Here is a 22,991-nt window from a genome sequence, read left to right on the forward strand (position 1 = left end):
CGGGCCGGGCTCTCCTCGCTCGGTACCGGCAGCAGCGGAACCTCCGGAACCGCCCCGGCAGCGGGGCCGGGCCGCGGGCAGAGCCCGGAGCCCCCCCGGCCCCGCCGCTGCCGGGGGCGGCCGCGGATGGAGGCGCGGAGGGATGGATGGAACGATGGATGGAGCGATGGATGGAGCGGCTGGAGCGGCCGGGAGCAGGGCCCGGGGACGGTGAGGAGGAGGAGGAGGAGGAGGAAGGGCTCGGGGGAGGAGGAAGGAGGAGGGGGGCGAGTTAAAACCGGCGTTTCACGGGGAAAAAATAAAAACCCAAATGAGCCACCAAAAAAATAAGAGAAGGAAACCAACGGCGCCACCCCCACACCCCGCGCCCTGCGCAAAATTAATTTTTTTTAAAATAGGGGATAAAAAAGGATCAGGAAGGTCCGGAGCGGGGGTCGGCAGGAGCCCGGCCCGCCGGGAATTGGGCACGGGGAGCGGCGTGTGCGGGGAGCCGGGGGGGCTCCGCGTCCCCCCGCGGCTTTCCGGGAGTTGATGATTCCCTCCTCATCCCGGCAGGGATTTTTCCGCTGGTTTCTGCTGGTTTGGGAAAGGTTTTGCTTCGCAGAGGCAGGCAGGAGAAAGCTATCTTCATCTTCATCCTCATCCCCATCCTCATCCTCATCCCCATCCTCATCCCCATCCTCCTTCCCAGACTTTGTGCACGAACGGCTCCGCTGGGGAAATAAGGAATATAAGGCAATGAAATCCTGCCAGAAGCCTCTCCCCCGTTTATTTTCCTCTTCCCACATCCATGCTGGCAACTCCTGGGAATAATTTAATAGAAAAATGAGCAGGGAGAGCAGAGGCAGTTGCAGAACGGCGTGAAGGTTACCTTGAGCTGAGCCCTATAAACCCCGGCCTCCGTCAAGGCTGGATTAAAGAAACTTTCCTGGCAATCCAGAGCTGGGAATCACAGCCTGGCACTGGGAATCACAGCCTGGCACTGGGAATCACAGCCCCGGGGTGGCCCTGGCCCCCTGCACCTTCTCATCCGGTGAGTGCCACCGTATCCTTCCTCCCTCTGGGAATTTATCTGGGAGTTATCCTTTAGAAGGGGTTGTCCCTTCCCAGGGCTTGGGAAAGAGCTCTCCCTCAGAATATCCAATGCTGTTGAGCTCCAGAGGCTCCTCCAAGACAGGATTTGTTAGCAGTTGTTAGGTTTTTTTGAAGTATGTTATTATATTATAGATGTTATTAGTAATTATAGTGGTTTTATATAGTTTATATGACATCTGTATATTATTAGCAGATATTATGGGGTTTATATTTATTATTTTATTATCGGTGTTATTAGCCCCTACCGTGGTTTTTATGCACAATATATTATAATATTCCACATATTATTAGGCCCAGGGAGAATTCCCCAGGGGGTTTTGCTCTGGTTTTTGGGATGCCTTTCCCAAATCCTGGTGCCCAAGGACCTGAGTCCAGCTGCAGCACCAGGGCTGGGTCCAGTGGGGCTCATCCGTGTCTTTTTGCATCCTTGATGTTTGGGAACCTGGCAGATGGGAACCCCCCACGGAGCCCTGGTTCCCCAAAGGGAATTGGGGATGGTTTTTCCCTCCCAGAAAAAAAAAGCTCTGTTCTTCCTGGGGGATCTTTTCCCCATGGAAAGCTGGGCCAAACCTCAGCAGCTCCAGGCTCCCATCCAGAGCCACAATTCCCATGGCCGAGGCAGGATCCATTCTCCCTGCCTGAGATGCAGCCTCTGTGAGTGTTCAGCATCATTCCCAGCTCATCCTGGGATTCCCAGATCCCGGGAAAATCTCTGCTTCTCCCACCCCCCTTGGACTACCAGGGGCTCGGTGACTCCGAGCGGCGCGGGCAGCTCTGGGATGGGAATTTGTGCTTCCCAATTTGCTGTCTCTCCCTGGAGCTCCTCCTGGGACTGGGGAAGGAGCGTGGGACAGGAGGATCTGCCCTGTGCCGAGGGATGAGCCTGCAGCATCCGTGGGAATGGCAGATCCCTTCCCGAGCCTCGTGCAGCAGGATGCAGGGAAAGAGAGGAACCGGCTCTCCCGGGAAAAGGAGGTTTGGAAGGAAGTGTTGCACGAAATCCTCCTTCTCACTCCATTAATGTCCGTGGGCTGTGCAAGGCATTGTCTGCTGCTGGAAAAGCTCGTTAGTTAATTGCCCCAGTGCTGCTGTAATCCCGGATTAGCGAGGATTAATCCCCGCGGAGCAGACCCGAGCGTGGGGTCTGCGGGGAGATTGGATCCGGCTCTTCCCCACCAGTGGGGGTTCACCCTGGGCTGGATGTGCTCCCATGGGGGGCTGAGTCGCACTTCCCAAATCCCCCCTGATGGATCCCATGGGATTTGGGCTGCTCTGAGCACCGCGAGGCGGGGTCCTGGTGGGATGCACATGGATTTCCCTCGGGACAATCTCCCTTCGGTGTTTCTCAACACCTCCCGTGAATCCTGGAGCCAGGGCTGGGCTCCGGTGCTCAAATCCTGGGGATAAAACCCTTTGGCTGCTGCGGGGTTTGCTCCTCATCGTTAAAGCACAAGGAGGAAAACAGCAGCGTCCTGGCTTTCCCTGGAATGAGGAGCTGTGAGGCTCGGGATGCGCCGGCAGCTGCGGCTCGGGAATGCTTTCCCACAGTGACAGGGACGTGCAGGTGGCCATGGATGGAGAGTCCAGAGGATTTGGGGAGGATGAGAAGTGCAGGGAGGACCGTGCCTCCCGCAGGGGTGGCTGCCAGCCCCGGCACTGCCTCTGGAAAAGTCCATCCCGCTTATCCTACACCTCCTTCTCCTCCGGGATTCAGGGGGGAGCTTTGCTGAGCCAGCAGCTGGCCGGGATCCAGCTGTGCTTCCCTGGGGAACAGCCCCGGCCTTCCTCCCGCCCTCCTCCTCCTCCTCCTGGCTCGGGGAGGGAGCGCATCCCTTGGGATGCACATCCCGGCTCCCGAAGTCTGAAAACCGTAACAGGATTTTGCAGCCCGGGCACGGGAACCCCCGAAACTGCTCGGGTTAAACCCTGTCACAGACACTCAGCGTCCTCTGAAGGAATGACATCACCTTTTCCAAGGGTTTGAGTGTCGGGAGGGTGGGAAGAAACGGGAGAGGGAGTCTGGGAGCATCCCTCGGTGTCACTGAGACCCCGCAATCCGAGGTGGCCTCTCCCAAGCACCGCTGTGTCACCCAAAAATCGGGAATTAGCGGGGAAATGGAGGTTCCTGAGCCCTGGATGCAGGGATGGGGCTGATTCCCGCTGCAGGAATGCTCAGGGAGGGATGCTGGAAGCCGGCAGGGATGTGGTGGGGGAAGGTTGGGATCCTGCTCCCCAAATTCAAAGACCCTGATCCCAAAGGAGGGAGCTTCCCTCTCCTTGCACGGCCCCACCCGAAGCACCCCGGGCAGGAGGGACAAAGAGCTGCATCACCCGGACCCCTGGGGTTGCTGCAGATTAATTAATTAATGGAAATGCTAACGATGCTGGGAGGGGAACACCAAGTCCCACAGCTGGATTCTCGCTGTGCCGCCTCATTTCCATCATCCCACAAATCCCGGGACCTTCTCCCTGCCCGAATCTCCGCAATCCGCGGCGATTTCCTTCCCAATTTCCTCCCCTGCCTTCGGCAGTGCCGGGTGCTTTTTAAATGATTCATGGCTTAAACCATTTTCCTTTATGAGCTGCTTTTCACACTTGTGAGGAGAATTCAGCCTCCAAGAACCTGGAACGGGCTTTGATGGAATTGTGGGTGGGGGAGCAGAGCGTGAAGTAAAAACTCCCCATTTTCAGCTCCACTTGGGCCATTGTGGAGCAGAATACCCAGGGAAAGGAGCAAAGCCGTGGAGATGGGATTACCTGGGAATTAGTGGCCTGGAGGCAACGGCCTTTCTTTGCTCCTGGGGGCTGGAGCAGCCTCCTCATCCAGGCTGGGAATGGTTTTGGGAGTCTCTCGCCTGTCCCAAGGCGAATTCCCACCATCATCACGGTGATCCCACACCGTGCCAGCCCGTGGTTGTGGGGTCTGGGCTGGAATTGGCATCCCTTGGGCAGGAATCGGCATCCTCGGGGTGGGGAGGAGCATCCCTTGGGCAGGAATCAGCATCCCTGAGGTCTGGGGTGGGGAGGAGCATCCCTTGGGCAGGAATCAGCATCCCTGAGGTCTGGGGTGGGGAGGAGCATCCCTTGGGCAGGAATCTGCATCCCTGAGGTCTGGGGTGGGGAGGAGCATCCCTTGGGCAGGAATCAGCATCCCTGAGGTCTGGGGTGGGGAGGAGCATCCCTTGGGCAGGAATCTGCATCCCTGAGGTCTGGGGTGGGGAGGAGCATCCCTTGGGCAGGAATCTGCATCCCTGAGGTCTGGGACGCCAGTGGGGATTTGCAGCGCCAGGCAGCTCAATGTCGTAATTAAAAACGGGGTTAAACTTCCTTAAATCAGCTTGATTAAACAAAATTGCCTTTCTGGGCCAGGCTGCAGGCTCGTGGAGCGCTGTCCAGTTATTGGAATAAGCCAGGGCAGGATCCATCCCGATGTTCCTGGATTTATTTATAGCTCAGGCCTGGCAGAAACGGGGCTGGTGCCCTGTGGGCTCCGTCCTCTGGAGAGCACAGGGAGCACTAAGAGGAGGTTGTGCAATTAGCACGACCTCATTTCAGAGGAGCCTTTTAGAGACCTTAATCAATTAGTCTGGGGCAGCCCCGAATGGATCCCGGATCCTTTTGGATCTGGATCCCTCTGGATCCCGGTGCCTCAAGTGCTGAGGCCGTGGATAAATCCCCAGAGTATTTCAAAATCAGTTTTTATTGATAAATAAAACCAGCTCCCATGGACTCCCAGCGAGGAGGAAGACTTGCAGACCCGACAAAACGCTCGGAAATCCCGCACAAAAATCCACCAGCAGATGGGCAAATCCTGCCCTGGATTTTCAAATTGAGCCAATCAATCCCAAATGAGAGGTTTTTCCTTTGCATCCCTTGCTGGTCTGGCCTGTGGAAGGGATTTAGTGGCTCCAAAGGGAAGCCCAGGCCTGGGAAGCATCTCAGCCTTGAGGATGAGCATCCGATCCCGGTGCAGCTTCCTGGGATGGGGCTGGGAGCTGCTGAGTCAGCTGCTTTTCAGGCTTCCCCAGCGCAGAGGAGACACAAATCCATTTCTCAGCAAAATGAAGGCAGAGAGGAGCTGAATAAATAAACTCAGCTTTGATTTGAATGTGGCTGAGGGCTCGGCTGGCCCCGGGAGCGGTGCTGTGAGGTGTTGGATGCTCCAGGTGTGCCCTGCTGGGATGGAATAATCCCAGTTTATCCCAGTTTCATTCCCAGCCATGACGGAGCTCAAATTCAGCCCCTTGAACCTCATTTGCTGCTTCCTTAAAGAGAGGAGAAGGGTGAAAATGCATTTCCATGGGGCTGGAGAAAGAGGATGGCAACTCCACCCGGGAGTACTTGTGTTACTGAGGGTTGTACTGGTGTCACTGGGGCTGTACTGGTGTCACTGGAGCTGTACTGGTGTCACTCAGGGCTGTACTGGTGTCACTCAGGGCTGTACTGGTGTCACTGGGGTTGTACTGGTGTCACTGGGGGCTGTACTGGTGTCACTGGGGGTTTTACTGGTGTCACTGGGGTTGTACTGGTGTCACTCAGGGCTGTACTGGTGTCACTCAGGGCTGTACTGGTGTCACTGGGGTTGTGCTGGTGTCACTGGGGCTGTACTGGTGTCACTCAGGGCTGTACTGGTGTCACTGGTGATTGTACTGGTGTCACTCAGGGTTGTACTGGTGTCACTCAGGGTTGTACTGGTGTCACTGGGGGCTGTACTGGTGTCACTGAGGTTGTACTGGTGTAACTGGAGCTGTACTGGTGTCACTGGGGTTGTACTGGTGTCACTCAGGGCTGTACTGGTGTCACTCAGGGTTGTGCTGGTGTCACTCAGGGTTGTACTGGTGTCACTGGGGGCTGTACTGGTGTCACTGGGGTTGTACTGTGTCACTGGGGCTGTACTGGTGTCACTCAGGGTTGTACTGGTGTCACTCAGGGCTGTACTGGTGTCACTGAGGTTGTACTGGTGTAACTGGAGCTGTACTGGTGTCACTGGGGTTGTACTGGTGTCACTGGGGGCTGTACTGGTGTCACTGGGGGTTGTACTGGTGTCACTCAGGGTTGTACTGGTGTCACTGGGGGCTGTACTGTGTCACTGGGGTTGTACTGGTGTAACTGGGGGCTGTACTGGTGTCACTGGGGGCTGTACTGGTGTCACTGGGGTTGTACTGGTGTCGCTGGAGGTTGTACTGGTGTCACTGGGGGCTGTACTGGTGTCACTGGGGGCTGTACTGGTGTCACTCAGGGTTGTACTGGTGTCACTGGGGGCTGTACTGGTGTCACTGGGGTTGTACTGGTGTCACGGGGGGTTGTACTGGTGTCACTCAGGGCTGTACTGGTGTCACTGGGGGCTGTACTGGTGTCACAGGTTGCTGCTGGGGAGGATGTGGAGCTGCAGGAACCGCTCTGGGATGGGGGGACACCATCCCTGCACACAAGCCGGTGGCTTTTGGTGGCAGCAGGTCCAGGGAGCCTCCATGCGCCGGCTCCTGTGTCCCATGAGCCCTGCACCCCATGGACTGGAACCTTTCACCCCATCCCCTGGGTCCCTGGCACTGCCACATTCCCAGGCTCGGCAGAAACATTCCAGCATTCCCAAGGGTGCCCAGAGGGGCTCAGAACCTGCTGTCCCCACGTCCCGTGGCGTGGGAGCGAGGTCGGTCCCTGCGTCACAGCCCCGCCGTGGGGTCACCCCACTGATGTCACCACCCCTCTGTTCTCCAGCCCTATTATTCCCCCGTCCCGGTGATAAGAGATGTTAATGAGGGGATGAAATCGGATATTTCTCCTCCTAATGGAATTCTGGTGGTGGTTAATTTGCTGGATTTAATGGCCCCATTGTTCTCCGGGGCTGGGGCAGCCACATGAGGCTGTTGGGCCCTGCTCAGACGGGAGGCGCTGCCTGAAGACGAGTGAACCTCGGGGCTCAATAACTGCAGAACAATTTGAAGACCAGCCCCAAATCCATAACCGATGGGCCCTTCATCCATCCGGCTCCCACCTCTCCACGTGCAGAGGGATGGATAAACCTGGATAAAGCTGGCAAATTACCGCGGATTCCCTCAGGGAGGTGGGTTGGGTGTGGAGTGATGCTCAAAGGGATGCCCCGGGGCTGGGATGAGGATGTTTGCTCCTGCTGGGAATGTGCCGATGGAGTTTTGGGTATCCCGGGGCTGGGATGAGGATGTTTGCTCCTGCTGGGAATGTGCCGATGGAGTTTTGGGTATCCCGGGGCTGGGATGAGGATGTTTGCTCCTGCTGGGAATGTGCTGATGGAGTTTTGGGTATCCCGGGGCTGGGATGAGGATGTTTGCTCCTGCTGGGAATGTGCCGATGGAGTTTTGGGTATCCCGGGGCTGGGATGAGGATGTTTGCTCCTGCTGGGAATGTGCCGATGGAGTTTTGGGTATCCCGGGGCTGGGATGAGGATGTTTGCTCCTGCTGGGAGTGTGCTGATGGAGTTTTGGGTATCCCGGGGCTGGGATGAGGATGTCGGCTCCTGCTGGGAATGTGCTGATGGAGTTTTGGGTATCCCGGGGCTGGGATGAGGATGTTTGCTCCTGCTGGGAATGTGCTGATGGAGTTTTGGGTATCCCGGGGCTGGGATGAGGATGTTTGCTCCTGCTGGGAATGTGCCGATGGAGTTTTGGGTATCCCGGGGCTGGGATGAGGATGTCGGCTCCTGCTGGGAATGTGCCGATGGAGTTTTGGGTATCCCGGGGCTGGGATGAGGATGTTTGCTCCTGCTGGGAATGTGCTGATGGAGTTTTGGGTATCCCGGGGCTGGGATGAGGATGCTGGCTCCTGCTGGGGGTGTGGTGAGGGATGTAGGCAGGAAACCATTCCCCAATCCCGGCTGGACCCACATCCTGGGGAATGTCCCCACTGTGCTTTGGCTCTGGGTGCTAAAGGGTCGGGGGGATCGGGGAGGGATTCCCCAATCCTGGCACTGCCAGCCGGGGGGATTTTTCCATCCCCGCCGCTCCCAGGGCTGGATCCCTCCCCTGGGATGCGAGCAGGGGGATGGGTCACGGCGGGGTCACCACCGAGCGAGGCCAGGCGGATAATTCCCTCCGTTCCCGCTGTCCCAGCTGCACTGCGCTGCCCGGGGACTGTCCCCGTTTGCTTCATTAGTCTGGATGACAAAGTGTGTCACCGCTGTCCCCCGGCCACGCCGCGGGCCGCGCTGGCAGCGAGAGCAGCGGGATTCAGGGCTCGGGGGGCAGGATGGAGGCCCTGGGGACACCGCGGCGAGTGCTGGTGGCGCTGGGGACACCGGGGGTGGTGGATCCATCCTCAAACACAGGGAACGCTGGTGGGATGCGGGGATTCTCGTTCTCGGATAATTCCCGCATCCATCAGCTCCCCACATCCCCGGGCCCTGCTGGTACTGGGAGCTGCGGTGTCCGTACTGGGAGCACTGGTGCTCTCGGTGCCGCCCCCGCCGCCTGTGATCCCCCCCCGGCAGCCGAGCCCATTATCTGCTCGAGACAATTAGCGGGAGCATTAATGGAATATATGCAAATGCGCAGTAATTGACCTGTGACTCCGCAGTTCATGATGGAGAAGGATGAGCTCCAGATGGCTTAATGAGAGTAATTTAAGCCCCTTCTTTATATGCTGTGCCGGAGCCTGGCAGGGCCAAGCCGGGGACGGCAAGGAGGAGGAGGGGGAGTCCCTGGGGAGCAGGGACAGCCCTGGGGACGCTCCATTTGCTCCCCAAACCACGCCGCATCCAGCTCCCATCCAAAGCCCGGGAAGGTGGATTTGTTCTGGATAAGGGAAAGCCGTAAAATCCTGGTCAGGGAGCACGGGAGAGCAGCCAAGCCCCCCCCGGGACCACCGGGCTGGGGGCTGCTCTGCCAGCCTGGCCCCCCCTCCCTGCACCTGCACCTCCCCGTCACATCCTGCACACGGAAAACCCAAACCCCTGCTGCTCCGAGGTTACTCAGCCTCTACTCCAGCTCTGAGCCGGAGTTGGGGAGGGCTGGTTTGGGTTTTTTTCCAAGCCCTGAACTCCATAAAATTCCCGCGGCAGAGCCGGAGGTATCTGAATAACCACTCTGGGAGACCGAATTAAAATATTGATGTATAATTCATGCCATATGTTCCACCAATATTTTTTATTTAATCAACTGAAGACAGATGGCAGGAACATAGAGGCCATTAAACTAATGGCACTTTGTCTTTCCATTTATTTCCATCTCCTTTCCTAAAATAAGACGAGACCGTGACAGGCAGCACACCCTGGGCACGAGACCATTCCCGGCTCTCGGATGTGTCAGCAGGGGCTTTTCCCACCTGGGATGTTCCCCAGGAAGGGCTGGAGCAAATCTTCCATAGCTGGGGGAGGGGGTTTGAAGGAGAGAAATCCCACGAGGGAAGTCCAGCCTGGTGGGGCTGGGGTCCCTTCTGTGCCCTTCCCGTGCCAAGATCCACCAGGGATTGTCCTGGTGTTCCTGGGAAAACGCCATCCTGGTGGGAATGGGGATGCTCCTGGCTGGAGGGTAGAGGATGTCATGGCAATCTCCAGTCCCCGGGGACGTGAGGGACTGGAGAGACACCCAGGGATGCGCTCCTGACCCTGTGGGATGCTGGAATACGCCACTGCCCGTGCCTGGATTTCAGCTGGGGTCTGCTGGCGCAGAGATGTTTGGATCTAGGGGTTCAGTGTGTTTCGTGCAGTGTGTGCGCACAGCTCGTCCTCCGGGGGGTGAAACTGGGTGAAACCGGGAATTTTCCACGTCCCGGAGCCATCCTGGAGCACCTCCCGGGCACAAGGAGGCAGAGAGGTGCAGGCTCTGGGATTTGGGCTCCAGTCACCCACCTGGGAGAGGTGACACCGCCCCTCTCCGGGGCTGGAAGGCGATGGAGACCGCGGGTGTCCTTCCTCCCCCCCGGAGGGACAGGGCCAGCACCCTCCCGTGTGCCGGGACGCTTTCCTGAGTGTGCCTCTCTCCTTGACTTGCAGGTGGAGATTTCCTGCCCTGGGAGTGAGCTGAAAGGGGTTCCCTTTCACAGAGCGTCCCAGGCAGCATTCCAGGCTCCAGGCGCGTCCAGGGACCTTCCATTCTTTGTCTGAAAGGGCAGCGGTGCCGTTCCCAGCCGAGCGATGCCTGACGGAGCCGGTGCCGCCGGGAGCGAGGAGCTGCGGCAGCTGATCGGCTTTCAAATCACCTTCAAACCTCGATTTCCTTAACATGATCCCTCCATCAGCGCAGTCCCCGGGGCACAGCCGGGGGGATTTGCCGGCGGGAGAATAAACCGGGGCTGGAGGTGACAACCAGCGCTGGAACACCCCGGCCACGACGCGGGGACTCAAAATCCACCTTCCCCAGCACTCCAGGACTTCTTAGGGTCGGACAACAGCTTTTCACGACTTTGCCCTGCAGCCCTCACCCCATCTGCTTCCCGGGATTCACCTCCGATCCAGGCGGGATAATTCCCTCCCTGGAGCATCCCCGGAGCAGCTTCCCCGCGGCGCCGGCTGCCGGGGGAGGGATGAAGACGCTATGGCCAAGCTTTTGCTAAAACTCCAGCGGTATTTTCGGCGCAAACCCGTGCGCTTCTTCACGCTGCTGGCTCTCTACCTGGCGGCCGGCAGCTTGGTTTTCCTGCACTCCGGCTTTTCCGGGGAGCCCAGGGTGCCGGGGAGCCCCCGCAGCCCCGCGGCCAACGAGGGGCCGGGGCTGCCCTACCTGGGGGTGATGCAGCTCAGCCGCGGCTTCAAGGCGGCAGCCACGGTGCCGGGGGGGACCCGGCGACACGGCCCCTGGTTCAAAAGCACCTCCAAGGAGCCTTCGGAGAGGGGAAAATCCCGGGATAACGGCGGGCCCCGGAGCCGGGCGCTCAGGGGCAGGAGCGGCCGCGAGAAGGAGGAGGACAGAGGTGAGGACGCGCGCCAAGGGAGGGGGTCCCTCCTTTTTGCTTCTCCTGGTTTGGGCAGTGGTCTCTGAGCTAGTTTTGTCCATCCCTGCCAGGACCACACACCCCCAGGAAAACGGTATTTATTTTATTCATTTATTTATAAACCACGTGCACGAGCTGCTGGAGCAGCGAGGTTTTCTTCCCACGTCCCACGGGAATGCTCTGGGGAGCAGCACCCTTCTCTGGAGAACATCAGTCCAGAGGATGTTTCCAGAAGGATCTTCTTCCTCCTTCTTCCCTCCTTCCTCTTTTCCCTCCCCAAGTGCCAATAATCTGCTTTTATTTTTCCATCTTTCCCTCTGGTGCATCACCGAGCTCCGGGTCCCCCCTTGCTGTTACAGGCGATTTTGGGGGGGATGCTGTGCCTCATCTTCCTCCCACCCTTTGGCTCTGGGTCAAATTGAGTTTTCATTCTGTTGGCCTGAATCAACACAAAATCCAGGTTTGTGTGGGTGTTGGGCCGAGGCAGGGGCTGGCTGTGACTCCCATGGAAGTGCAGACAGGGCTGGGCTGTGGCCTCTGGAGCCAGGAGATCCCTGCCTGCCTGGGGTCTGGTCAAACTGGCCCATTATTAATGATCAAGGGTAAAGAAAAATGGAATAGTTCCCACTGATTTACAAAATGCCATCTGTTTATCCTGAAGGCAGCTGGAAGTGCACATTCTGTGGGATTTGGGTGGCTGGACTCCAGCGGGAACATCCAACCCCACGGGAAACTGGGGCTTTCCAAGGGATCCAGGCTTGATCCCCCCAACCTGGGCTGCTCCCAGAGCATGGAGTGCTCATCCTCTTCCTCCTCCTCTTCCTCCAGCAGGACGTGGTTGTGTTCATTCCAGGAAAAACGCATGGTCCAGGCGTGGAAGCCAAAGGAAAAGTGGTGTTTAGGGGGTTTTTATCCTGCTAAAAGGAGCTGAAGGGGTTTCCCTGTTGTGACCCAGCTCCGAGGGGTCTCTGGGGGTGTTTTGGTGGCCACGTCTCTCCATTAATGCAAATCGACTTGAGTGCAGCCCCAGCAGATGGTCCCTGAGCCCAGGCTGTCTGTCCCCATACAGACCCCAAGCAGTGCCCGTGTCCTGGGCCATATGTCCCGTGCTCTCCAGGATTAACCTCATCCAGCACTGCCAGCAGGGATGGGATGCTGGGCTCGGGATTCCCGGGTTTATCTGATCCCAGGTGGTCTGGGAATGTCGTTTTCCCCTTGGAGCATCTTGGCAGCTCCTGAGCGTGGTGGTGTGGAGAGACTCAGCAGCTTGAGGAATCCCACATGCCCCGTGTTCCCGGTGTGGCTGGAGGGGCCTCGGGAGCTCCCCCTCTCCTCCCTGCTCCTCTGGAGCACCGGGATATCTGGCAGGAGCAGGCGGATTTAATGGCGCTGGTAATTAAGTGGGGACAGCTTAACGAGGCGGCTGCGGAGGCTCTGCCACGTGAAATCGTTCCAGAGGGAATACTACTCCAAAAATCAGCTCTGGTTTAGAGCGTGATGTGCAGCTCCCTCTTCCTCCTCCTCCTCCTCCTCCCTCTCCCGGCAGTGTCAGGCGAAGGGGTGGGTGGAAAGCAGCCCTGTCTGCCACTGAACAGCCTCATCCCCGTGGGAACGCAAATCCCCGTGGGATGGGCATCTCCTGCCTCCAGCCAGGGAGGATTTTTGGGCAGTGAAGGCAAGGGAAGCAGAACAGATCCCAACCCTCAGCCACATCCATCTCTGGTGCCTTCCTGAACAGGTCCAGCCATTCCCACCTGTGGCACACAGCCGAGCAGTTCCATGAGGATGGAGGGACCAGCCACCCCAGGCAGACAGCTGGAGCCTGTATCCCTGTATCCCTAGCTCTGGGAAAAATGGGATGCTTGGGGAATTTGATGACTTTGCTCACAGCCACGTTTCCAACAGGCTCCAAAATTCCCCCCGGAGAACATCCTGGAGATGTTCACCCTCTCCCTACAACCTGCCTGTCCCACCCTCCCCCCCCCCTTAGTGTCTCCCCCTTCTCTTGTGTCCTCGTCTCTCCCTAATTATTCCAGCTGGCTTCCTGATAAGTGGCAGCACGCATATGTCGGGAGCATTGGATTGAAGGTAATGCACATCAGTCTCCGGCTCCGTGCAAGTGTCTGGAGCCATCCCACACCCGCTGGATCCGGCACGGCTGCAATCCACTGAGCTGCCAGGACCTGCTCAGCCCTGTGGGAATGCCGTGGGGCGTAGCTGGGGGTTATGGCTCCACTGGTTGAAGTTATCCGGCACATTTCTCTCCGTCTTCCTCCTCTGCCAACCTCCAGGCCGGCTTGGGAAGGCGGCTCCAGCACTGGAGTCTGGGCTGGGATAATTGGGAATGGGAATGGTCTGTGTGTGGGGCAGGCCATGGATGGGGTGAGCTGGGTCAGGGATCCCAAGGAGGTGTGGAAAGCAGGGAGGGGGTGAGAAGTGTTATCCCAGAGCGTGGCTTGGAATTGGAGTGGCACGGTGAAGGAAATTCCTTCCTGTGAGGGCGGGGTGCCCAGAAAAGCTGCGGCTGAAAGTGTCCAAGGCCAGGTTGGAGCAACCTGGGATAGTGGGAGGTGTCCAGTCCTGGTTTGGAGCCAGAGTTTCCCAAGCAAACAAACTAGGAATGCTGCTGCACATCCCAATTTAGGGGAAAACCTAGAGGGGTGGGATCAGTGACCCCCGTCCTCTCTCCGTCCCCAGCCCGGTACATCGGCTGCTACGAGGACAACACCCGGCAGAGGACCCTGCGCGGGATGTCCTTCTTCGACTACAAGAAGATGACGGTGTTCCGTTGCCAGGACAACTGTGCCGAGCGGTAGGGACGGTGACAGGGGCTCCATGAATCCCATCACACTCCATCAATCCCTGCACACCGTCCCCATCAATACCCGCACGCCGTCTCCATCAATCATTTCCCACCATTTCCATGAATCCCTGCGCACCCTCTCCATCAATCCTTCCCCCACAGGATGGGATAATGGGATAGGACAGGATCCGATATTTTCAGCTGGAAGTGCCCTGCAAGGATCATTAACCCAGAAATGGATCCCTGGGATCATCAGCAGGAACGCTCCTTCCAATCCCGTGCTGAGATCCCGTCTCCCTCTCGGCAGGGGATACCTGTACGCGGGGCTGGAATTCGGGGCCGAGTGCTACTGTGGGCACAAGATCCAGGCGCCCAACGCCAGCGAATCCGAGTGCAACATGGAATGCAAGGGAGAGCGGAGCAACACCTGCGGCGGGATCAACCGGCTCTCCGTCTACCGCCTGGAGCTGGCCCAGGAATCCGCACGGAGGTGTAAGTTGGAGGCGTCCGTGTGGATCCCAGCTCAGCCCTGGAATGGGGGGGACTTCTCTCGGTGCTGGTGGGGTGATCCTGGCATTCCCAAGCCAGGTCATGGCTCCTTGGAGGTTCTTGGAGTGAGTCAGGGATAGTTTTGCTCCTGTGAACATCAGGAATCTCCTTGTAGGGAATGCTGCTGGATGGGGTTGGGTGGAATGAGGAGCCCCAAGGATTCCTGCTGGAATTCAGGGAATTTTGGGGGGACTTTGGGTGGAGATTTCTTTCCCGATGGCCAAACAGGACCAATCAGGGTCTCCCGTGTGTGCTGCAGGATGAAGGATGTGTGGGAATTCCAGACAGAGCTGAGGGTGCTCCCTCATTAGGCTCCCAATTAGGTAGCTCTATAATTACCCACATTCCCCGCTCCCCTTTCCTCATATCCAAGGAACGGGAAAGGGGATGGAAGCAACCAGGAATGCAGCGGGGCTGAGGGTACCACGGACCAAGGATGGGATTCCAGCATCGGGAAAGACCTGACCAAACCTGGCCCTGCTCTCCATCCCTGGCTCCATCCCTGGGATCACCGAGCTGATAAAAACAGCCAGGAAAAAAATATCCCTGACTTTGCTGCTGGGGTTTTGTGGTTTTGCTCTGATTTTGCTCCGTCATCCAATGTGGTGGCACCGCTGGAGCCATTGGGAATGCCGCTGGAGTGTTCGGGAATGCCGCTGGAGTGTTCGGGAATGCCGTGTCACACCGTGTCACACAAAGTGGCAGTAGTGTCATTTTTGGGGTGTCACTGGGACCCCTCTCTCTCTCTCTTTCCCAGATGGAAGCGCGATATTCCGGGGGTGCTTCCGCCGGCCGGAGAACGTCTCCATCGCCCTGCCCGCCAGCCAGCTCATGCTGAACATGTCCGTGGACAAATGTGTGGATTTCTGCACGGAAAAGGTACCGGGAGAAACTTCACTTCTTCGTCTTTGTTTCCATCATTGTCATCAGAGTCGCACCAGGAGATCTGAACCCGCTTTAGGGATATCATTTTTGTGTATCCAAATGGGATAAATGGATTCGTGTCCCTGCCACGGGAGGGACCGGAGCCACCAGCAGCTCTGGGAAAGTTTGGGAAGGAGCATCCCAGAATTCTATTTTAGGCTGGAAGGGACATTGAAAGGAGCCACCGTGGGGTCCTGCTGGTCAAGGGGTCTCATCCTGGGGCGCGGTGCCTCCGAGCAGGGAGGGGAAAGGTTGGCAGTGGGAACTGAGCGGGGGTGGATGCTGGAATGGGCTGGAAGGATGCTGGGAACGGTCTGGAATGATGCTTGAAATAGGCTGGAAAGGGCTGGAAGGAGGCTGGAATGGGCTGGAATGATGATGGAGTTGGAAGGATGCTGGAGATGGGCTGGAAGGATGCTAGAAATAAGGTGCAAAGATGCTGGAATGGTCTGGAAAGATGTTGGAGTGTTCTGGAAAGATGGTGGAATGGGCTGGAATTATGCTGGAATTGGAAAGATGCTGGAATGGTCTGGAATGATGCTGGAATGGGCTGGAATGATGCTGGAATGGGCTGGAAGGATGCTGGAATGGTCTGGAAGGATGCTGGAATGGTCTGGAATGATGCTGGAAGGATGTTACAAACCACCCCGCGCTGCCCAGCGAGGGCGGGTGCGAGGGGCGAAGGCTCTGCCGCGGGGTCGGGGTGGTGCCAGCGCCATTCCCTCCGGCCATCCCGCAGGAATTCCCGCTGGCGGCGCTGGCGGGCACCACGTGCCGCTGCGGCTTTCCCAGCACGCTGTTCCCGCTGCACGAGCGCGAGGACGAGCAGCTCTGCGCCCACAAATGCGCCGCCGAGGAGTTCGAGAGCTGCGGCTCCGCCGAGTTCCTGCTGGTCTACCAGACCCAAGTGCAGGGTGAGCTTTTTCCCAACCCTTCCCCCAGGAATGCCGGCAGGGAGTGGGAGCATCCCATTAAAAATGAGAGTTTCCTTTCATTCCCTGGGAAATCAGCGCTCCCCTGGTGAGCCGGGGCTGCTGCCAGACTCAGCAGCAGATTCCGTCTGCCTCTGGCAGGATTCCTTCTTCCCAGGGCTTCTCCCACCTCTCCATGATCCCATGGGTGTCTGCTAGGAGACAAGCTCCAGGGAAAAACGTGACCGGGCAGAACATTCCCGAGAGGGCTCTTGTTCTCCAGCAGCGGGAGCGGGGAGCCAGGGAAGCACTGGAAGGGAAAACTGTTCCTGGGAAAGGAAAGGGCTGAAGGGAGCAAGTGAGGACCCAAATTTGGGTGGTTTTGGGTCAGTCTTGTCACGATCCTTTGGTGTTCAGGGCCGTGCTGGAAACGCTGTCCATTGATCCATAAAAAGGCAGGAGCGTTGCTCAGCACAGGAATCCCTGTTAGTCCCTCTTCCCTAAGCACACAGCTGGGAATGAGAGAGAACTCTTTGGAAAATATCCTCTTAGGATTTTTCAGGTGTCTAGGACTCTTTGAAGTGTCCGGGACCCTTTGGAATGTCCCTCTAAGCCTTAGGCAGGGCACCTTTCCCTGCCCAGCCACCTCCTCGCCCCTTCCACAGCATTTCCCTGGGAGCAGCAGCGCTTCCTGAGAAATCCCTGTGGGAAAAGCAGCTTTCCATGCCACATTCCCGATGTCTCTCCCTGCAGACAACCGCTGCATGGACAGGAGGTTCCTGCCCAGCCGTGCCAAGCAGCTGGTGGCCCTGGCCAGCTTTCCCGGAGCTGGGAACACCTGGGCCCGGCACCTGATCGAGCTGGCCACCGGCTTCTACACCGGCAGCTACTACTTTGATGGCTCCCTCTACAACAAAGGTGAGGGGAGGGCGCTCCTGGGGTCCCACCCCAGCTGGGGACAGTCCTGGTGACATCCAGGGGCTGCAGGAGGGGCAGGGCAGAGCTGGGTGTCAGCGGTGCTGCTCCATGGGCTGCAGTGTCCTGGTGAGGGAATTCCTCCCTGGGAGGGTGGGGAGCTCCTGGCAGGGGTTTCCCAGAGCAGCTGTGGCTGCTCCACCCCTGGGAGTGTCCAAGGCCAGGCTGGACAGGGCTTGGAGCAACCTGGGATAGTGGAAGGTGTCCCTTTCTAAGGGGGTTGGAATGAGATGAGCTTTAAGATCTCCTCCAACCAAAAGCATTTTGGGATTCTGGCTCTAATAACCCACCCCATTCCCAGTTCCCCCCGTTTAGAACCGCTCGCAGTTTTATCTGGAGACCTTGAAGGTTTCTCCTGTTGTTCCTTCACTTTTTGTGTCTTTGAGAGGAAATTCTCCGTTCCTCCTCGGCTGTGGTGGAGCTGGGATCCCTATCTGTGCCATGGGGTTGCTGGGGTTTGTACCCCAGGTATTCCCTAAATCCCCATTTCCTCAACACCACAGGCAGCACATTCCTTCCGAATTCCTGCCAAATCCAGCCTTGCAGAGAGGGAGATGCTGAGTGAGGGGGCACTGTCCCAGCCCCCAGGGTGCAGCAGCAGTGGGAAAAGCCTTGGCTGGGTTTTGCTGAGCCACCCGAGCGTGGGTTCTGTGCTCATTCCCTGGCGGAGGGGCCAGGAGGTATCCAGGCAACCGGCAGATTTATCCACCTCCGAGAGCCAATTACAACTCTCTAATTGATGGAAAACAGCTCCTCCCAGCTTATCCCCCACTCTAGGTGCATTCCAGGGCCTGGGATTGGCGCTGGCTCAGCCCCATGTTCGGTGCAGGGTCCCCTCTCTGGACCTCCCATGGCATCACCCTCACCTTGGGCTGATCCTCTGCCCCACAGGCACAAGGATTTCCCTTTCTGTGTTTATTGCTGGGAGAGCTTCCACTGTGCTCATGGAGGTTAAAGCCATAAAATCTGCCCTTGACCCCTCAAAACAGGCACAGGAGCCGAGTGTGGCCAGGGAGATGTCACCCTGAGGGGCCCCCGCGCCTGCGAGCCACCCACTCATGGATTTTATGAGACTCGTAACATGGGAAAATAAATTATTTCCATTTGGGAGAGGGATGTGAATCCTCCTTCACGCCCCAGCTTCTTTCATCATCCAACTGGATTTTGCAACCTGATATCCCTGTGATGTTCCCTTTCATGGAAACATGGGATCATTTGGGTTGGAAACGCCCTCTGAGATTGAATCCAACTGTTCCCCTGGCGCTGCCAAGGCCACCGTGTCCCCACGATGGGGACTCCATCACTGCCCTGGGCAGCTGTGCCAGGGATTGATCACCTTTTGGGTGGAGATATTTTCCCTTAAATCCCGTCTAAACCTCCCAGGCACAACTCAAGGCCGCTTCCTTTAATCCTGTCTGGTTTTCCCTGGGAGCAGAGCCCTGAGTGCCCTCAGCTGTCCCCTTCTGCCAGGGAACTGTGCAGAGCCAGAAGGTCCCCCCTGAGCCTCCTTTTCCCCTGGCTGAGCCCCTTTCCAGCTCCCCGTCACTCCCATTCATCCCAGCTCTCCCCGGGCAGGATTCAAGGGCGAGCGGGATCACTGGAGAAGTGGGAGGACCATTTGCATCAAGACCCATGAGAGTGGGCAGAAGGAGATCGAGTCCTTCGACTCTGCCATCCTGCTCATCCGCAACCCCTACAAGGCCCTGATGGCCGAGTTCAACCGCAAATACGGGGGACACATCGGCTTCGCCGCCCACGCCCACTGGAAGGGCAAAGGTAGGGCAGGGAATCCGCTGGGAGAGCTCCAGCCCGGCTGCTGGAGCTGGGAATCGGTTGGGAAATCCCAGCAGAGCCAGAGCTGGGTGTCCACGGGGGAATCTTGGGCTGTGGCACCACTTTGGGGCCAGCTCTTGGTGAGAGCTTGGATGGTCACGCGCTGCCGTGGTGGGTGGGGTGGGACAAGATGGGAAGGGACGGAACAGGACAGCAGGACCACCCTGCCCTGGCTGGTCCAGGCCAGGATGGGCATCTCCCGTCCTCAGTGTGACCATGGTGAGTTCTGGCAGCCCCCAGCCCATCCCTACGGCATCCAGGCGTTATTCCCGTGTGTCCGGCTGCTCCCGAGCCACCGCCCTTCCCGCGCACAGGCGTGTGCCCGAGGCTGCTTAATTACAGCAATCTCCAAATTGCTGTTGTGGGATTGACTTCATTGGAAAGAGTTAAAATGTTTTGCTCGATTGAACATCTGCTACCCTTAATTCCGAGTTTATTTAAGGGGAGCTTTGGCTGCTGTGGCTGGGATGTGCCTGGATTTCATTATTTCCACGTGCTCACAGTGCTGGGGAGAGCCTGGCCCTGCTCTCTCCATCCCATAAATGGGGTGTGGTGTCCCCCACTTCCTCAGCCCCGTGTCCCTGGGCTGGCACTGTCCCCACTGCGGTGGCAGAGGAGCCCCTCTTGGTTGGTTTTGTTCCCCATCCATCTGTGGATGGATCCAGGGTTGGTATCCCAGCACCACAGGGAGCCTCCTGAGCCTTCCCAATCCCAACCCCCTGCCCAGCCTGTCCCGGGCCTCGGAGATCCAGACGGGACCATTCCCTCCACGCCAGCACAGTCTCGTTTGGATGCACTTCAAAGTACATCACCAAATTCTTTCCAGAGGATGTGTGGAGCAATTCGCAGATGGGTTAATTGTCAGGTTAATTAACCATCGCTGGGAAAGATGGAGATTTTCCATTGCATGTTTGGTGACCCCATTCCCAGCTGGAGAGGCCCCTGAACACGGAGCATGAGGGTCCCATTCCCGTCCTTCCCTGCAGCCAAGCTCTCCACATTATTTTCTTCTCCCAAGAACTCATTTTGGGGCAAATTTGATAAAAAAAGTCCCCAGGCCCTCTCTGCAGCCTCACCCCCAGTGCTGAGGGGGTGTTTTCCCATCTCCCCCAGCCCATCCCCAGCCCTGCAGAGGCCAAATCCCCGCTTGGTTCTGTGGCATTAGTTTTACGACATCCCTGGAGCGGCTCCAAAGCAAAGTTTTATGTGCTGTGATTACACAAGGTGAATTGTCCTGGATCTGTTTAATGGAACACATCCTGTGGTTAACGATTCCTCAGGGAATTAAGCCCAGTCCAGCTGTTAATCAGGCCCTGGTTTTTGCGGGGAGGACACGAGGAAGAGGGAGATGCTTTTAACGCAGCCGATTCTCGTTTCATCACCCCCTTTTACCACCTGATTTGAATGGCAGGATCAATTAACCAGAAGCTTAATCGAGAGCCTCCAGCAGGGATGGGAGAGGACACAGAGGACATCTGCTCACACCCTCTGCTCCTTTTTTTTCTTTCTTCCCCCCAGAGTGGCCCGAATTTGTGGCCAACTACGCTCCGTGGTGGGCAACCCACACGCTGGACTGGCTGCGCTACGGCAAGAAGGTGCTGGTGGTGCACTTCGAGGACCTGAAACGGGACCTGTTTGTGCAGCTGCAGAGGATGGTGGCACTGCTGGGCGTCACGGCCTGCGAGGACAGGCTGCTGTGCGTGGAGGGACAGAAGGACGGCAACTTCAAGCGCTCGGGCCTGAGGAAACTGGAGTACGACCCCTACACCCCCGAGATGAGGAAGACGATCAGCGGCTACATCCGAACCGTGGACGCGGCGCTGAAGCTCCGCAACCTCTCGGGGGTGCCCGAGGATTATTTCCCCAGATGATGGTGACTGAGGCGGGGGGACCGCGCCCTGCGTGGCCAGGGGTGGCTCTCGGTCCTCCCAGCTCCTGCCTAATTCCACCCAGTGGGTGGCTCCTCTTTTAACCCTCCGTGTGCTGCTGTAGCTGTTGGTCACTCCCTGCATGAGCCACCACAGGTCCCCAGACACCGCTGAGCTTTTTTTGGCCAACCTGGGGACACGGGTGCCTTCCCTGCCCCGGGGTCCCTGCTCCCGTTCTGGCTGCCCCAGCCCTCCTGGGAAGTGCAGTGGGATGTTTGTGTCCCCTGGGGACGCCGAGCTGCTCGGGCCGTGCCTGAAGCACCGGGAGCTGCTGGAGCTGAGCTCCCTGGGGGTGGGTGTCCCCAAAATCCCAGCCCTGGAAGGATTCCACTTGTCCTTGGATGGAATCTTCAGCCTTCCTGAGGCCGTGGCACCGTGTGGGTTCCCATGGATCCTGCCTGAGGTTATGGGGTCGGCAAGGCCGTGCTGTGCAATGTCCCCAGACGTGGTGGCTGTGGCCCCTCGAGCCATCCTGTGGCTCCCAGAGAATTCCCTGGAATTCCTCAGCCACAGCACCAGGCAAAGTTGCTGCTCCAGCCCTTGATGGGAGGCCCATGACCCCCACCAGCAGGGCCACAGGTGGAAGCTCCCCTTCCCTGTGGATGCTGCTCCAGAGGGAGACGTTTTCCCTGGACAGAGGAGCTGTTGGGACCCACGAGTTCATCCAGGCCTCATTTCAGAGCCCACGAGCCAGAACGGCCCCTCAGGAGCATTTCTGGGGGGTCAGGAGCAGTTTTGGGGGACCAGGAGCAGGGTCCACACTGCAACCCCAACCCCCGTGGGGAGCAAACCCTGGGGCTGAGCTTTGGGGTGTCCCAAAGCCAAACCAAAGGATCCCACACTCCGGGAATGTGCCGATTTCCGGGCTGGCTTTGTGCACAGCTGCATGTGGTCCCTGGCTGTCCCCTCATCCCACGCCACCCTCCCCGTCCTGGCTTTGCCCCAAACGAGCTCCCCAAAGCTCCCAAACCCGCAAGACCCCCTTGGATGTAGGTGCAAAAGCCATATATCGTACGCAGCCTTTTCTAGAGTTAGAGATTCACCAGTTGGCTTTTAACTCTTGATCCTGATAGAAATGCAGGCCCAGGTGAAATCCAGAGAGCCTGCTTGGTCTCTATTCCAAGAGAGAAGAAAACTCCCTGGAGAAAAAAGGAGAATTTCAATAAAAATCTATTTTTCTAAGGTGTGTGCAGAGCTGGGCTGGGGTGGGGGGATCCTGCTCCTTGTTTTTTTGAAGGAGGTGGGGGATTGCATTCAGAGGGAGCAGCTGCCCGGTTTTTAACTCTTCCCTTGACAGGTAGCTGGAGGATTTTTGGGATTTGTGGCAGTGGGAATGGAGCTGGGCCCATCCTTTGCTCATGGCAGCCCCAGGGATGTCTGTCAGTCAGGACAAACCCTCAGGGCCAGCCAGCAATTAAAAGAGAGCTTTTGTTGCTGCTCTGCCTCCCGTGTGTTTGTGGGGCCACCTGAGCACCCCCAGCCACCCCAGACCAGGGATGTGGGAGTGAAGGGAGAGCAGCTCCTCTCCCCTTTAATCCCATTAATTCATTTCTGTATTTAAGCCCATTAAGGGGTATTTAAATCCCATTACTGTCGTTTCTGTGTTGACCACGCAACCAAAGCGGCTCCTTTTTGGGACCTTTAGCACCTGGAGAGTGTCCTTACAGACAGATTTAATGGGATGCGTGGTAGGAAGGGGGAAATTCACTGCAGGATTTATTCCTGCCCTTCCTCGGCACCAGAGCAAGAGCTGGCTGCGATTTATCCCTTATTTCTAATCTGGAATTGGTGAAATTCCTTTTTTTTTATTATTTATAATTTTTTATTTTTTTTAGCAGGGATGAAGCCTCACATCAGCCTTGATTTGTTCTGACAGGCCCCGGCCACCAAAGGGGCAACGCTCCCTCCCTCCCCTCGGAAGTAATTAACCCCCCAAAGCCAATTAATGGCCGAGATAAAGCAATTAAGGGATGACATCGCGTGCGGCGCCCGCAGCCTGGGCTGCAGCTTGGGAGGAGGGAGGGGAGGAGACCCCACATCTGCACCTCCACAAACCCCTTCCCACAAAAA

The 22,991-nt window shown here is 57.6% G+C and overlaps 1 protein-coding gene across 1 annotated transcript; it reads left to right on the forward strand.

The window, feature by feature from the left end:
* The first annotated feature begins 79 nt into the window (after positions 1 to 79).
* WSCD2 (WSC domain sialate O sulfotransferase 2) lies at positions 80 to 22,103 on the forward strand. Its single transcript, XM_086856048.1, has 9 exons — positions 80 to 210; positions 10,061 to 10,977; positions 13,696 to 13,810; positions 14,109 to 14,293; positions 15,108 to 15,229; positions 16,014 to 16,188; positions 16,939 to 17,103; positions 18,736 to 18,936; positions 20,512 to 22,103. The coding sequence occupies exons 2-9, from the start codon at positions 10,602 to 10,604 to the stop codon at positions 20,862 to 20,864; spliced, it is 1,692 nt and encodes a 563-aa protein (XP_086712174.1). The 5' UTR covers positions 80 to 210; positions 10,061 to 10,601; the 3' UTR covers positions 20,865 to 22,103.
* The last annotated feature ends 888 nt before the right edge of the window (positions 22,104 to 22,991 follow it).

The sequence above is a fragment of the Cyanistes caeruleus genome, chromosome 18, assembly GCF_971803275.1.
Source record: "Cyanistes caeruleus chromosome 18, bCyaCae1.hap1.1, whole genome shotgun sequence".
Lineage (NCBI taxonomy): Eukaryota > Metazoa > Chordata > Aves > Passeriformes > Paridae > Cyanistes > Cyanistes caeruleus.

Excerpts from the sequence above, each read along its gene's own strand:
- WSCD2 (XM_086856048.1), top strand. The coding sequence starts at position 10,602 with ATGGCCAAGCTTTTGCTAAAACTCCAGCGGTATTTTCGGCGCAAACCC. Across the intron at positions 13,811-14,108 it reads CAGGACAACTGTGCCGAGCG|GGGATACCTGTACGCGGGGC; the intron begins GTAGGGACGGTG and ends CCCTCTCGGCAG. Across the intron at positions 15,230-16,013 it reads TGGATTTCTGCACGGAAAAG|GAATTCCCGCTGGCGGCGCT; the intron begins GTACCGGGAGAA and ends GCCATCCCGCAG.